Source organism: Oncorhynchus keta, unplaced genomic scaffold (genome assembly GCF_023373465.1).
Source record: "Oncorhynchus keta strain PuntledgeMale-10-30-2019 unplaced genomic scaffold, Oket_V2 Un_contig_792_pilon_pilon, whole genome shotgun sequence".
Classification (NCBI taxonomy): Eukaryota; Metazoa; Chordata; class Actinopteri; order Salmoniformes; family Salmonidae; genus Oncorhynchus; species Oncorhynchus keta.
Window position 1 is genome coordinate 55,001 of NW_026289760.1, and position 17,813 is coordinate 72,813.

Here is a 17,813-nt window from a genome sequence, read left to right on the forward strand (position 1 = left end):
CCGTCTGTTGGACGACGATCACGTTACATCCTGAAGAACCCACAGACATACCTCAACTACAAGTACGTTACAACACACACTATCTAAACCCACAGACATACCTCAACTACAAGTACGTTACAACACACACTATCTAAACCCACAGACATACCTCAACTACAAGTACGTTACAACACACACTATCTAAACCCACAGACATACCTCAACTACAAGTACGTTACAACACACACTATCTAAACCCACAGACACACCTCAACTACAAGTATGTTACATACTGAAGAACTCACAGACACGCTGCGTCGATCAGTAATGGACACGCTGTGTCGATCAGTAATGGACACGCTGTGTTGATCTGTAATGGACACGCTGTGTAATGGACGCGCTGTGTCGATCAGTAATGGACGCGCTGTGTTGATCTGTAATGGACACGCTGTGTAATGGACGCGCTGTGTCGATCTGTAATGGACGCGCTGTGTCGATCTGTAATGGACGCGCTGTGTCGATCTGTAATGGACACGCTGTGTCGATCTGTAATGGACACGCTGTGTTGATCTGTAATGGACGCACTGTGTCGATCTGTAATGGAATGACTTAAATGTAATGGACGCGCTGTGTCGATCTGTAATGGACGCGCTGTGTCGATCTGTAATGGACGCGCTGTGTCGATCTGTAATGGACGCGCTGTGTCGATCTGTAATGGACGCGCTGTGTCGATCTGTAATGGACGCGCTGTGTCGATCTGTAATGGACGCGCTGTGTCGATCTGTAATGGACACGCTGTGTAATGGACGCGCTGTGTCGATCTGTAATGGACGCGCTGTGTCGATCTGTAATGGACGAGCTGTGTCGATCTGTAATGGACGCGCTGTGTCGATCTGTAATGGACGCGCTGTGTCGATCTGTAATGGACGCGCTGTGTCGATCTGTAATGGACGCGCTGTGTCGATCTGTAATGGACGCGCTGTGTCGATCTGTAATGGACGCGCTGTGTCGATCTGTAATGGACGCGCACTGTCGATCTGTAATGGACGCGCTGTGTCGATCTGTAATGGACGCGCTGTGTTGTCCTGTAGGATCTGTCTGGCGGAGGTGTACCAGGACAAGCCTCTGATAGCGAAACTTCAGGGAAGGAAACACGACCCCAACGACCCCAAGGTAACACACACACCACCCGTCTGTTCACGACCCCAAGGTAACACACACACACCACCCGTCTGTTCACGACCCCAAGGTAACACACACACCACCCGTCTGTTCACGACCCCAAGGTAACACACACACACCACCCGTCTGTTCACGACCCCAAGGTAACAGACACACACACCACCCGTCTGTTTACGACCCCAAGGTAACACACACACACCACCCGTCTGTTCACGACCCCAAGGTAACACACACACACCACCCGTCTGTTCACGACCCCAAGGTAACACACACACACCACCCGTCTGTTCACGACCCCAAGGTAACACACACACACCACCCGTCTGTTCACGACCCCAAGGTACACACACACACCACCCGTCTGTTCACGACCCCAAGGTAACACACACACCACCCGTCTGTTCACGACCCCACCAGTCTGTAACACACACACACACACCACCCGTCTGTTCACGACCCCAAGGTAACACACACACACCACCCGTCTGTTCACGACCCCAAGGTAACACACACACACACACCACCCGTCTGTTTACGACCCCAAGGTAACACACACACACCACCCGTCTGTTCACGACCCCAAGGTAACACACATACCACCCGTCAGTTTACGACCCCAAGGTAACACACACACACCACCCGTCTGTTTACGACCCCAAGGTAACACACACACCACCCGTCTGTTCACGACCCCAAGGTAACACACACACCACCCGTCTGTTCACGACCCCAAGGTAACACACACACACCACCCGTCTGTTTACGACCCCAAGGTAACACACATACCACCCGTCAGTTTACGACCCCAAGGTAACACACACACACCACCCGTCTGTTCACGACCCCAAGGTAACACACACACCACCCGTCTGTTCACGACCCCAAGGTAACACACACACCACCCGTCTGTTCACGACCCCAAGGTAACACACACACCACCCGTCTGTTCACGACCCCAAGGTAAACACACACACCACCCATCTGTTCACGACCCCCAAGGTAACACACACACACCACCCGTCTGTTCACGACCCCAAGGTAACACACACATACCACCCGTCTGTTCACGACCCCAAGGTAACACACACACACCACCCGTCTGTTCACGACCCCAAGGTAACACACACACCACCCGTCTGTTCACGACCCCAAGGTAACACACACACACACCACCCGTCTGTTTACGACCCCAAGGTAACACACACACCACCCGTCTGTTCACGACCCCAAGGTAACACACACACACCACCCGTCTGTTCACGACCCCAACGACCCCAAGGTAACACACACACCACCCGTCTGTTTACGACCCCAAGGTAACACACACACCACCCGTCTGTTTACGACCCCAAGGTAACACACACACACCACCCGTCTGTTCACGACCCCAAGGTAACACACACACACCACCCGTCTGTTCACGACCCCAAGGTAACACACACACACCACCCGTCTGTTCACGACCCCAAGGTAACACACACACACCACCCGTCTGTTCACGACCCCAAGGTAACACACACACACACACCTCCCGTCTGTTTACAACCCCAATGACCCCAAGGTAACACACACACACACACCACCTGTCATTTCACGACCCCAAGGTAACACACACACACCACCCGTCTGTTCACGACCCTAACGACCCCAAGGTAACACACATTCACCTCATGAATTGGTTTTCAGTGTTATATATATTGAACAGATTGAGAGGTTGGGTCAGGGGGCAGTAGACTGAGAGGTTGGGTCAGGGGGCAGTAGACTGAGAGGTTGGGTCAGGGGGCAGTAGGTTGAGAGGTTGGGTCAGGGGGCAGTAGACTGAGAGGTTGGGTCAGGGGGCAGTAGATTGAGAGGTTGGGTCAGGGGGCAGTAGACTGAGAGGTTGGGTCAGGGGGCAGTAGACTGAGAGGTTGGGTCAGGGGGCAGTAGATTGAGAGGTTGGGTCATGGGGCAGCAGGTTGAGAGGTTGGGTCAGGGGGCAGTAGGCTTAGAGGTTGGGTCATGGGGCAGCAGGCTGAGAGGTTGGGTCATGGGGCAGCAGGTTGAGAGGTTGGGTCAGGGGGCAGTAGGCTGAGAGGTTGGGTCAGGGGGCAGTAGGCTGAGAGGTTGGGTCAGGGGGCAGTAGGCTGAGAGGTTGGGTCAGGGGGCAGTAGGCTGAGAGGTTGGGTCAGGGGGCAGTAGGCTGAGAGGTTGGGTCAGGGGGCAGTAGGCTGGGTCAGGGGCAGTAGGCTGAGAGGTTGGGTCAGGGGGCAGTAGATTGAGAGGTTGGGTCATGGGGCAGCAGGTTGAGAGGTTGGGTCAGGGGGCAGTAGGCTGAGAGGTTGGGTCAGGGGGCAGTAGGCTGGGTCAGGGGGCAGTAGGCTGAGAGGTTGGGTCAGGGGGCAGTAGACTGAGAGGTTGGGTCAGGGGGCAGTAGGTTGAGAGGTTGGGTCAGGGGGCAGTAGGCTGAGAGGTTGGGTCAGGGGGCAGTAGGCTGAGAGGTTGGGTCAGGGGGCAGTAGGCTGAGAGGTTGGGTCAGGGGGCAGTAGGCTGAGAGGTTGGGTCATGGGGCAGCAGGTTGAGAGGTTGGGTCATGGGGCAGCAGGTTGAGAGGTTGGGTCAGGTTGAGATGGGGCAGTAGGTTGAGAGGTTGGGTCAGGGGGCAGTAGATTGAGAGGTTGGGTCATGGGGCAGTAGATTAGGCTGAGAGGTTGGGTCATGGGGCAGCAGGTTGAGAGGTTGGGTCAGGGGGCAGTAGGCTGAGAGGTTGGGTCAGAGGGCAGTAGGCTTAGAGGTTGGGTCATGGGGCAGCAGGTTGAGAGGTTCAGGGGGGTCAGGTTGGGTCAGGGGCAGTAGGTTGAGAGGTTGGGTCATGGGGGGCAGGTTGAGAGGTTGGGTCAGGCAGGTTGAGAGGTTGGGTCAGGGGGCAGTAGGCTGAGAGGTTGGGTCAGGGGCAGTAGGCTGAGAGGTTGGGTCAGGGGCAGTAGGCTGAGAGGTTGGGTAGGCTGAGAGGGGCAGTAGGCTGGGTCAGGGGGCAGTAGGCTGAGAGGTTGGGTCAGGGGGCAGTAGATTGAGAGGTTGGGTCATGGGGCAGCAGGTTGAGAGGTTGGGTCATTTGGGGCAGTAGGCTGTATTTGAGGCTGTTAATCTGTGTGTATTTGTGTGTTAGTTAATCTGTGTGTATTTGTGTGTTAGTTAATCTGTGTGTATTTGTGTGTAGTTATTTGTGTGTTAGTTAATCTGTGTGTATTTGTGTGTTAGTTAATCTGTGTGTATTTGTGTGTTAGTTCATTTGTGTGTTGGTTAATCTGTGTGTATTTGTGTGTTAGTTCATCTGTGTGTATTTGTGTGTTAGTTCATTTGTGTGTTAGTTAATCTGTGTGTATTTGTGTGTTAGTTAATCTGTGTGTATTTGTGTGTTAGTTCATCTGTGTGTATTTGTGTGTTAGTTCATCTGTGTGTATTTGTGTGTTAGTTAATCTGTGTGTATTTGTGTGTTAGTTCATCTGTGTGTATTTGTGTGTTAGTTCATCTGTGTGTATTTGTGTGTTAGTTCATTTGTGTGTATTTGTGTGTTAGTTAATCTGTGTGTTAGTTAATCTGTGTGTGTTTGTTCCAGGAATGTTCTACAGTGTTCCGGGAGTTTGTGTCGTTACTCAGACAGAAGTTCAGCTCCGCCTCCGGGTCGTGTGATGTCACCATCCCTGACACCAAGACACAGCTGTTCTCACGGTAACACAGACACTCATACACACTTATGAAAACCCACTCCTGTGCTCTCCTATTGGCCGACGTGTGTTGTTGATGTCATTTAGGTTCAAGGTGTACACCCTGGAGGACATGTCAGATGAGAAGACCAAGGACTCTCTCAACAGGTAGGAGATACAACTATCTGACATGAATATCAATACATGACAACTATCTGACAGGAATATCAATACATGACAACTATCTGACAGGAATATCAATACATGACAACTATCTGACAGGAATATCAATACATGACAACTATCTGACAGGAATATCAATACATGACAACTATCTGACATGATTATCAATACATGACAACTATCTGACATGAATATCAATACATGACGACAATACAACTATCTGACAGGAATATCAATACATGACAACAATACAACTATCTGACATGAATATCAATACATGACAACTATCTGACAGGAATATCAATACATGACAACTATCTGACATGAATATCAATACATGACAACTATCTGACATGAATATCAATACATGACAACTATCTGACATGAATATCAATACATGACAACAATACAACTATCTGACATGAATATCAATACATGACAACTATCTGACATGAATATCAATACATGACAACTATCTGACATGAATATCAATACATGACAACTATCTGACATGATTATCAATACATGACAACTATCTGACATGAATATCAATACATGACAACTATCTGACATGAATATCAACACATGACAACTATCTGACATGAATATCAATACATGACAACTATCTGACATGAATATCAACACATGACAACTATCTGACAGGAATATCAATACATGACGACAATACAACTATCTGACATGAATATCAATACATGACGACAATACAACTATCTGACAGGAATATCAATACATGACAACTATATCAATACATGACAACTATCTGACATGAATATCAATACATGACAACAATACAACTATCTGACATGAGTATCAATACATGACATCTATCTGGCAGGAATATCAATACATGACAACTATCTGGCAGGAATATCAATACATGACAACTATCTGACATGAATATCAACACATGACAACAATACAACTATCTGACAGGAATATCAATACATGACAACTATCTGACATGATTATCAATACATGACAACAATACAACTATCTGACATGAATATCAATACATGACAACTATCTGACATGAATATCAATACATGACAACTATCTGACAGGAATATCAATACATGACAACTATCTGACATTAATATCAATACATGACAACAATACAACTATCTGACATGAATATCAATACATGACAACAATACAACTATCTGACAGGAATATCAATACATGACAACAGTACAACTATCTGACAGGAATATCAATACATGACAACTATCTGACAGGAATATCAATACATGACAACTATCTGACATGAATATCAATACATGACAACTATCTGACATGAATATCAATACATGACAACTATCTGACAGGAATATCAATACATGACAACTATCTGACATGAATATCAATACATGACAACTATCTGACAGGAATATCAATACATGACAACTATCTGACAGGAATATCAATACATGACAACTATCTGACATTAATATCAATACATGACAACTATCTGACATGAATATCAATACATGACAACTATCTGACATGAATATCAATACATGACAACAATACAACTATCTGACATGAATATCAATACATGACAACAATGCAACTATCTGACAGGAATATCAATACATGACAACTATCTGACAGGAATATCAATACATGACAACTATCTGACATGAATATCAATACATGACAACTATCTGACATGAATATCAATACATGACAACTATCTGACATGAATATCAATACATGACAACTATCTGACAGGAATATCAATACATGACAACTATCTGACATGAATATCAATACATGACAACTATCTGACATGAATATCAATACATGACAACTATCTGACATGAATATCAATACATGACAACAATACAACTATCTGACAGGAATATCAATACATGACAACAATACAACTATCTGACAGGAACTATCTGACAGGAATATCAATAATGACAACTATCTGACAGGAATATCAATACATGACAACAATACAACTATCTGACAGGAACTATCTGACATGAATATCAATACATGACAACTATCTGACAGGAATATCAATACATGACAACTATCTGACATGAATATCAATACATGACAACTATCTGACATGAATATCAATACATGACAACTATCTGACATGAATATCAATACATGACAACTATCTGACAGGAATATCAATACATGACAACTATCTGACAGGAATATCAATACATGACAACTATCTGACAGGAATATCAATACATGACAACTATCTGACAGGAATATCAATACATGACAACTATCTGACAGGAATATCAATACATGACAACTATCTGACATGATTATCAATACATGACAACTATCTGACATGATTATCAATACATGACAACTATCTGACATGAATATCAATACATGACGACTATCTGACATGAATATCAATACATGACGACAATACAACTATCTGACATGATTATCAATACATGACAACTATCTGACATGAATATCAATACATGACAACTATCTGACAGGAATATCAATACATGACAACAATACAACTATCTGACAGGAATATCAATACATGACAACAATACAACTATCTGACAGGAATATCAATACATGACAACTATCTGACAGGAATATCAATACATGACAACTATCTGACAGGAATATCAATACATGACAACAATACAACTATCTGACAGGAATATCAATACATGACAACTATCTGACATGAATATCAATACATGACAACTATCTGACAGGAATATCAATACATGACAACTATCTGACAGGAATATCAATACATGACAACTATCTGACAGGAATATCAATACATGACAACTATCTGACAGGAATATCAATACATGACAACTATCTGACATGATTATCAATACATGACAACTATCTGACATGATTATCAATACATGACAACTATCTGACAGGAATATCAATACATGACAACTATCTGACATGAATATCAATACATGACAACTATCTGACATGAATATCAATACATGTCAACTATCTGACATGAATATCAATACATGACAACTATCTGACAGGAATATCAATACATGACAACTATCTGACAGGAATATCAATACATGTCAACTATCTGACATGATTATCAATACATGACAACTATCTGACAGGAATATCAATACATGACAACTATCTGACATGAATATCAACACATGACAACTATCTGACAGGAATATCAATACATGACAACTATCTGACATGAATATCAATACATGACAACTATCTGACATGAATATCAATACATGACGACTATCTGACAGGAATATCAATACATGACAACTATCTGACAGGAATATCAACACATGACAACAATACAACTATCTGACATGAATATCAATACATGACAACTATCTGACAGGAATATCAATACATGACAACTATCTGGCAGGAATATCAATACATGACAACTATCTGACAGGAATATCAATACATGACAACTATCTGACATGATTATCAATACATGACAACTATCTGACATGAATATCAATACATGACAACTATCTGACATGAATATCAATACATGACAACTATCTGACATGATTATCAATACATGACAACTATCTGACAGGAATATCAATACATGAAAACTATCTGACATGATTATCAATACATGAAAACTATCTGACATGATTATCAATACATGACAACTATCTGACATGAATATCAATACATGACAACTATCTGACATGAATATCAATACATGACAACTATCTGACATGAATATCAATACATGACCACTATCTGACAGGAATATCAATACATGACAACTATCTGACAGGAATATCAATACATGACAACTATCTGACATGAATATCAATACATGACGACTATCTGACAGGAATATCAATACATGACAACTATCTGACAGGAATATCAATACATGACAACTATCTGACATAAATATCAATACATGACAACTATCTGACATGAATATCAACACATGACAACTATCTGACATGAATATCAATACATGACAACTATCTGACATGAATATCAATACATGACGACTATCTGACAGGAATATCAATACATGACAACTATCTGACATGAATATCAATACATGATCTGACATGAATACAATACAACTATCTGACATGAATATCAATACATGACAACTATCTGACATGAATATCAATACATGACAACTATCTGACAGGAATATCAATACATGACAACTATCTGGCAGGAATATCAATACATGACAACTATCTGACAGGAATATCAATACATGACAACTATCTGACAGGAATATCAATACATGACGACTATCTGACATGAATATCAATACATGACAACTATCTGACAGGAATATCAATACATGACAACTATCTGACAGGAATATCAATACATGACAACAATACAACTATCTGACAGGAATATCAATACATGACGACTATCTGACAGGAATATCAATACATGACAACTATCTGACATGAATATCAATACATGACAACTATCTGACAGGAATATCAATACATGACAACTATCTGACATGAATATCAATACATGACAACTATCTGACAGGAATATCAATACATGACGACTATCTGACAGGAATATCAATACATGACAACTATCTGACAGGAATATCAATACATGACAACTATCTGACATGAATATCAATACATGACAACTATCTGACATGAATATCAATACATGACAACTATCTGACATGAATATCAATACATGACAACTATCTGACAGGAATATCAATACATGACAACTATCTGACAGGAATATCAATACATGACAACAATACAACTATCTGACAGGAATATCAATACATGACAACAATACAACTATCTGACAGGAATATCAATACATGACAACTATCTGACAGGAATATCAATACATGACAACAATGACAGGAATATCAATACATGAATATCAATGACATGAATATCAATACAACTATCTGACATGAATATCAATACATGACAACTATCTGACAGGAATATCAATACATGACAACTATCTGACAGGAATATCAATACATGACAACTATCTGACAGGAATATCAATACATGACAACAATACAACTATCTGACAGGAATATCAATACATGACAACAATACAACTATCTGACAGGAATATCAATACATGACAACTATCTGACAGGAATATCAATACATGACAACTATCTGACAGGAATATCAATACATGATGACAATATCTGACAGGAATATCAATACATGACAACTATCTGACATGAATATCAATACATGACAACTATCTGATATGAATATCAATACATGACAACTATCTGACAGGAATATCAATACATGACAACTATCTGACAGGAATATCAATACATGACAACAATACAACTATCTGACAGGAATATCAATACATGACAACAATACAACTATCTGACATGAATATCAATACATGACAACTATCTGACAGGAATATCAATACATGACAACTATCTGACAGGAATATCAATACATGACAACAATACAACTATCTGACAGGAATATCAATACATGATGACAATACAACTATCTGACATGAATATCAATACATGACAACTATCTGACATGAATATCAATACATGACAACTATCTGGCAGGAATATCAATACATGACAACTATCTGGCAGGAATATCAATACATGACGACAATACAACTATCTGACATGAATATAAATGCATGTCGACAATTATCCTAGTATGTTATCTTTCTATAATGGTTGTGTGTGTCTCTCTGTCTCTCTCTCTTTCTCTCTCTCTGTCTCTCTCTCTGTCTCTCTGTCTCTGTGTCACTGTCTCTGTGTCACTGTCTCTGTGTCACTGTCTCTGTGTCACTGTCTCTCTCTGTTCCTGTCTCGTCTCTGTCTCTCTCTCTGTCTCCCTCTCTCTCTCTGTCTCTCTCTCTGTCTCTCTCTCTGTCTCTGTCTCTGTGTCTCTCTCTCTGTTCCTGTCTCTGTCTGTCTCTCTCTGTTCCTCTCTCTGTCTCTCTCTCTCTCTGTCTCCCTCTCTCTGTCTCTCTCTCTCTCTCTCTCTCTCTCTCTCTCTCTGTCTCTGTGTCTCTGTCTCTCTGTCTCTCTCTCTGTTCCTGTCTCTGTCTCTCTCTCTGTCTCTCTGTTCCTCTCTCTGTCTCTCTCTGTCTCTCTCTCTCTCTCTCTCTCTCTGTCTCTCTCTCTGTCTCTGTCTCTGTGTCTGTTCCAGTATTGAGGACATCCACTCCCTGGTGTTGAATAATCTGATCCAGAGTACATTGGCCATGTCCAACTCTCAGATGAAATGCTGCCGATCCTTCCAGGTATATATATACACACACACACACACACACACACACACACACACACACACACACACACAATTATAGACGCAAGGCAATCACATGTCCCGGCGTATTTACAGATCATTAAAGGTATATCAACGGCTCTAACACTGAACCCATTATTACATTTAAGAAGGATGGTCGGTTATGGGAAGATGTTTAAGTTGAGAAGCATGAAAGTTTTTTCTCGCTCTCTCTCTGCCTCGCTCGCTCTCTCTCTGCCTCGCTCGGTCTCTCTCTGCCTCGCTCGGTCTCTCTGCCTCGCTGCCTCGCTCTGCTCTCTCTGCCTCGCTCGCGCTCTCTCTGCCTCGCTCGCTCTCTCTCTGCCTCGCTCGCTCTCTCTCTCTCTGCCTCGCTCGCTCGCTCTCTACCTGCCTCTCTCTCTACCTGCCTCTCTCTCTACCTCCCTCTCTCTCTCTCGCTCTCTCTCTGCCTCGCTCTCTCTCTGCCTCGCTCTCTCTCTCTCTCTCTCTCTCTCTGCCTCGCTCTCTCTCTCTATCTCTCTCTCTCTGCCTCTCTCTACCTCCCTCTCTCTCTCTACCTCCCTGTCCCTCACCACCTCCCTCTCTCTCTCTCTCTCCCCCTCCCCTTTCTCCAGACCTTCCATACCTACAGTAGGTACCGTCAGGAGGTTCTGTGTCAGGTGTTTGTCCAGTGCAGGAAGAAGGGATTGGTCAACAGGCGAAGGATCAGTCAACTGTGTGGCCCCAATAAGAACCGTGCCCTACCCATCCTGCCCATGTCTTACCAACTGTCTCAGAGCTACTACAGGTTAGTAACACTACTACAGGGTAGTAACACTACTACAAGGTAATAACACTACTACAGGGTAATAACACTACTACAGGGTAATAACACTACTACAGGGTAATAACACTACTACAGGTAGTAACACTACTACAGGGTAATAACACTACTACAGGGTAATAACACTACTACAGGGTAGTAACACTACTACAGGGTAATAACACTACTACAGGGTAATAACACTACTACAGGTTAGTAACACTACTACAGGTTAATAACACTACTCCAGGTTAGTAACACTACTCCAGGTTAGTAACACTACTACAGGTTAATAACACTACTACAGGGTAGTAACACTACTACAGGGTAATAACACTACTACAGGGTAGATACACTACTACAGGTTAGTAACACTACTACAGGTTAGTAACACTACTACAGGTTAGTAACACTACTACAGGGTAGTAACACTACTACAGGGTAGATACACTACTACAGGTTAGTAACACTACTACAGGGTAATAACACTACTACAGGGTAATAACACTACTACAGGGTAATAACACTACTACAGGGTAATAACACTACTACAGGGTAATAACACTACTACAGGGTAATAACACTACTACAGGGTAGTAACACTACTACAGGTTAGTAACACTACTACAGGGTAATAACACTACTACAGGGTAATAACACTACTACAGGGTAATAACACTACTACAGGGTAATAACACTACTACAGGGTAATAACACTACTACAGGGTAATAACACTACTACAGGTAATAACACTACTACAGGGTAATAACACTACTACAGGTTAATAACACTACTACAGGTTAATAACACTACTACAGGGTAATAACACTACTACAGGGTAATAACACTACTACAGGTTAATAACACTACTACAGGGTAATAACACTACTACAGGTTAGTAACACTACTACAGGTTAGTAACACTACTACAGGTTAGTAACACTACTACAGGTTAATAACACTACTACAGGTTAGTAACACTACTACAGGTTAGTAACACTACTACAGGTTAATAACACTACTACAGGTTAGTAACACTACTACAGGTTAGTAACACTACTACAGGGTAATAACACTACTACAGGGTAATAACACTACTACAGGGTAATAACACTACTACAGGGTAATAACACTACCCCCACTCTCCTCTCTCCCTCTCTACCTCCACTCTCCCCACTCCCCCCTCCACTCTCCTCTCTCCCTCACCACCCCCATTGCCCCCTCCACTCTCCTCTCTCCATAACCACCTCCCACTCTCCCAACCCACTCTCCTCTCTCCCTCACCACCTCCCACTCTCCCCCCACTCTCCTCTCCTCTCCCTCACCACCTCCCACTCTCCCCCACTCTCCTCTCTCCCTCACCACCTCCCACTCCCCCCCCACTCTCCTCTCTCCCTCACCACCTCCCACTCTCCCCCACTCTCCTCTCTCCTCACCACCTCCCACTCTCCCCCCACTCTCCTCTCTCCCTCACCACCTCCCACTCTCCCCCCACTCTCCTCTCTCCCTCGCCACCTCCCACTCCCCCCACTCTCCTCTCTCCCTCGCCACCTCCCACTCTCCCTCCTCTCTCCCCCGCCACCTCCCACTCTCCCCCCACTCTCTCTCCCCACCACCTCCCTCTCCCCCCACTCCTCCTCTCCCCCCACTCTCCTCTCCTCACCACCTCCCACTCTCCCCCCACTCTCCTCTCCCTCACCACCTCCCACTCTCCCCCCACTCTCCTCTCCCTCACCACCTCCCACTCTCTCTCTCCCTCACCACCTCCCACTCTCCTCTCCCTCACCACCTCCCACTCTCCCCCACTCTCTCTCTCCTCACCACCTCCCCTCTCCTCTCCCTCGCCACCTCCCACTCTCCCCCACTCTCCTCTCCCCCACGCCACCTCCCACTCTCCCCCCACACCACCTCCCACTCTCCCCCCACTCTCCTCCCACTCTCCCCCCACGCCACCTCCCACTCTCCCCCCACTCTCCTCCCACTCTCCCCCCACTCTCCCCCCACTCTCCTCCCACTCTCCTCTCTCCTGTAGGTGTTTTACATGGCGTCTGCCCACGGGTCTGTGTACAGAGGTGTTTGACTTCATGCAGGCCTTGAGTGAGAACGGGACTGGAGACAACCACCCTTCCACGGTCTTCATACACGAAGGGAAGGAGAAGTGGGAGAGCATGGAGAGAGGGGAGGTGGGCATGGAGAGAGGGGAGGTGGGCATGGAGAGAGGCGAGGTGGGCACGGAGAGAGGGGAGGTGGGCACGGAGAGAGGGGAGGTGGGCACGGAGAGAGGGGAGGTGGGCACGGAGAGAGGGGAGGTGGGCACGGAGAGAGGGGAGGTGGGCACGGAGAGAGGGGCGGTGGGCAGGGAGAGAGGGGAGGTGGGCACGGAGAGAGGGGAGGTGGGCACGGAGAGAGGGGAGGTGGGCACGGAGAGAGGGGAGGTGGGCACGGAGAGAGGGGAGGTGGGCACGGAGAGAGGGGAGGTGGGCACGGAGAGAGGGGAGGTGGGCACGGAGAGAGGGGCGGTGGGCACGGAGAGAGGGGAGGTGGGCACGGAGAGAGGGGAGGTGGGCACGGAGAGAGGGGAGGTGGGCACGGAGAGAGGGGCGGTGGGCACGGAGAGAGGGGCGGTGGGCACGGAGAGAGGGGCGGTGGGCACGGAGAGAGGGGCGGTGGGCATGGAGAATGAGAGAGGGGAGGAGAGAAGTGAGAAGAATAAGGAAAGAGGGGAGGAGGAGAGAGAAAAAGAGAAAGATGAAGATATGGAGACAGAAGACAGAGGGAAGAACACAGAGAACGAGGAGGAGAACGAGGACAACGCGGCCCACAACCAAGAACAGGTCTCGTCTTTTACCGTCCATGGAGTTGAGTCTACCTCCGGGGCCCTGCCTCCTGTCCTCTCACCCAGACGGAGGAGCCGGAGTCGGGGACAGCACCCGGCCTTGACCGCTCTCTCCCTCTGGATCTCACGGAGGTGGGTTTAGTTTCCTTGTGGTTTGTAGTATTTAAGAGTGAAATGTTTTCTCTCCAAAGCTGAAAAAGCCAGTGCCACTTCCTAAACATATTTGTAACAGTCTTCATATGTACTTTGTTCAAGCTCTGATGCTGATTCCTCTGTTCAGTTCACACACTGTTTAACCTCTTGGTCCTACCTGGCACGCAGGCGTCCCATCGAGAGCTCTGGAAATGCAAATGCACTACGCTAAATGCTAATAGTACTAGTTAAAACTCAAACGTTCATTAAAATACACATGCAGGGTATTGAATTAAAGCTACACTCGTTGTGAATCCAGGCAACAAGTCAGATTTTTAAAATGCTTTTCGGCGAAAGCATGAGAAGCGATTATCTGATAGCATGTAACACCCAAAAAGACCCGCAGGGGACGTAAACAAAATAATTAGCATAGTCGTCGCTACACAAACCGCACAAATAAAATATAAAACATTCATTACCTTTGACCATCTTCTTTGTTGGCACTCCTAGATGGCCCATAAACACTATTGGGTCTTTTTTTTCGATTAAATCGGTCCATATATAGCCTAGATATCGATCTAATAACGTAACGTAATTTTTTTTTTAAAATTCAAAAAGTTGACGATAAACTTTCACAAAACACTTCGAAATACTTTTGTAATGCAACTTTGGGTATTAGTACACATTAATAAGCGATCAAATTCATCAGGAGGCGATGTCAATTCTATAGGTGTCTGTTTCGAAAAAATGTCTTGGAGAGAGCTCGACCAAAACATCCGGTCGGAGACCGGAGGGAATCGATTCCCTTGATTCGGTTAGACCAAGAATCAATTGCGAATCAAATGACAAGACTCTAGACAACGTGTGGAAGCTGTAGGCACTGCAACCTCGGCCTCATTTAATTCGATTCACTTTGAACAATTCCTTGAAGTCGCGGATGGATATTTTTTCCATTTTCAGTGCACTTTTCGATGAAACGCACGTTCTGTTATAGTCGCAGCCGTGATTTAACCAGTTTTATAAACGTCTGAGTGTTTTCTATCCACACATACTAATCATATGCATATACTATATTCCTGGCCTGAGTAGCAGGTCGCTGAAATGTTGCGCGATTTTTAACAGAATGTTAGAAAAAGTAGAGGGTCGACTTAACAGGTTAATTGGGTTTAATGAGATCACCTGTATAAGGTAACGGAGTTCATAAATGTTCCGTTAATTAAATCACGCGTTCTCCAGATGTTGCAGTTCTCCCTGGAGTCCCCGGGGGGCGCCACTCTGGCCTGTCTCAGTCTGATGACTCTGGGTCTGCTGTCAGTCCACGTCTCCATACCTGAACACATAGTGGTGTTGGACAGCACCATGGTGGACAATGAGGTGGTTAAGAGGTACACACACACACACACACACACACACACACACACACACACACACACACACACACACACACACACACCTATACACACACCAAAACACACAGCCACATGCACACACCCACCCCCCACACACACACACACACACACACACACCTATACACACACCAAAACACACAGCCACATGCACACACACACACACACCTATACACACACACCTATACACACACCAAAACACACAGCCACATGCACACACCCACCCCCTCATCACACACACACACCTATACACACACCAAAACACACAGCCACATGCACACACCCACCCCCACACACACACACACATCCACCCCCACACACCACCCCCTTTCTCTGGCACTCCTTCTTTCTCTCTGTCTAAAATGAAAAGTTGTTTCTACAAATTAGTTTTTCTCATGTAGCCCCAGATCTATATTATTATACAGTCTCCTATAGCCCCAGATCCATATTATTATACAGTCCCCTATAGCCCCAGATCCATATTATTATACAGTCCCCTATAGTCCCAGATCCATATTATTATACAGTCCCCTATAGCCCCAGATCCATATTATTATACAGTCCCCTATAGCCCCAGATCCATATTATTATACAGTCTCCTATAGCCCCAGATCCATATTATTATACAGTCCCCTATAGCCCCAGATCCATATTATTATACAGTCCCCTATAGTCCCAGATCCATATTATTATACAGTCCCCTATAGCCCCAGATCTATATATTATTATACAGTCCCCTATAGCTCCATATTATTTTACAGTCTCCTATAGCCCCAGATCCATATTATTATACAGTCCCCTATAGTACCAGATCCATATTATTATACAGTCCCCTATAGTCCCAGATCCATATTATAATACAGTCCCCTATAGCCCCAGATCCATATTATTATACAGTCCCCTATAGCCCCAGATCTATATTATTATACAGTCCCCTATAGCCCCAGATCCATATTATAATACAGTCCCCTATAGCCCCAGATCCATATTATTATACAGTCCCCTATAGCCCCAGATCTATATTATTATACAGTCCCCTATAGCCCCAGATCTATATTATTATACAGTCCCCTATAGCCCCAGATCCATATTATTATACAGTCCCCTATAGATCCATATTATTATACAGTCCCCTATAGATCCATATTATTATACAGTCCCTATAGATCCATATTATTATACAGTCCCCTATAGATCCATATTATTATACAGTCCCCTATAGCCCCAGATCCATATTATTATACAGGCCCCTATAGCCCCAGATCCATATTATTATACAGTCCCTATAGCCCCAGATCCATATTATTATACAGTCCCTT

The 17,813-nt window shown here is 44.5% G+C and overlaps 1 protein-coding gene across 1 annotated transcript in view; it reads left to right on the plus strand.

Moving 5' to 3' along the window:
- LOC127926606 (general transcription factor 3C polypeptide 1-like) overlaps positions 1-17,813 on the plus strand; it is a gene marked incomplete at its 3' end in the record, with an annotated part of 91,226 nt that overhangs the window by 54,220 nt on the left and 19,193 nt on the right. Inside the window, 9 exon segments of the mRNA XM_052512039.1 lie at positions 1-62; positions 1,074-1,155; positions 4,763-4,875; positions 4,959-5,018; positions 11,219-11,312; positions 11,932-12,104; positions 14,153-14,324; positions 14,814-15,092; positions 16,325-16,473. The exon segment at positions 1-62 is cut by the window's left edge and continues 81 nt beyond it. Of these exon segments, the coding sequence (XP_052367999.1) occupies positions 1-62; positions 1,074-1,155; positions 4,763-4,875; positions 4,959-5,018; positions 11,219-11,312; positions 11,932-12,104; positions 14,153-14,324; positions 14,814-15,092; positions 16,325-16,473 (1,184 nt within the window).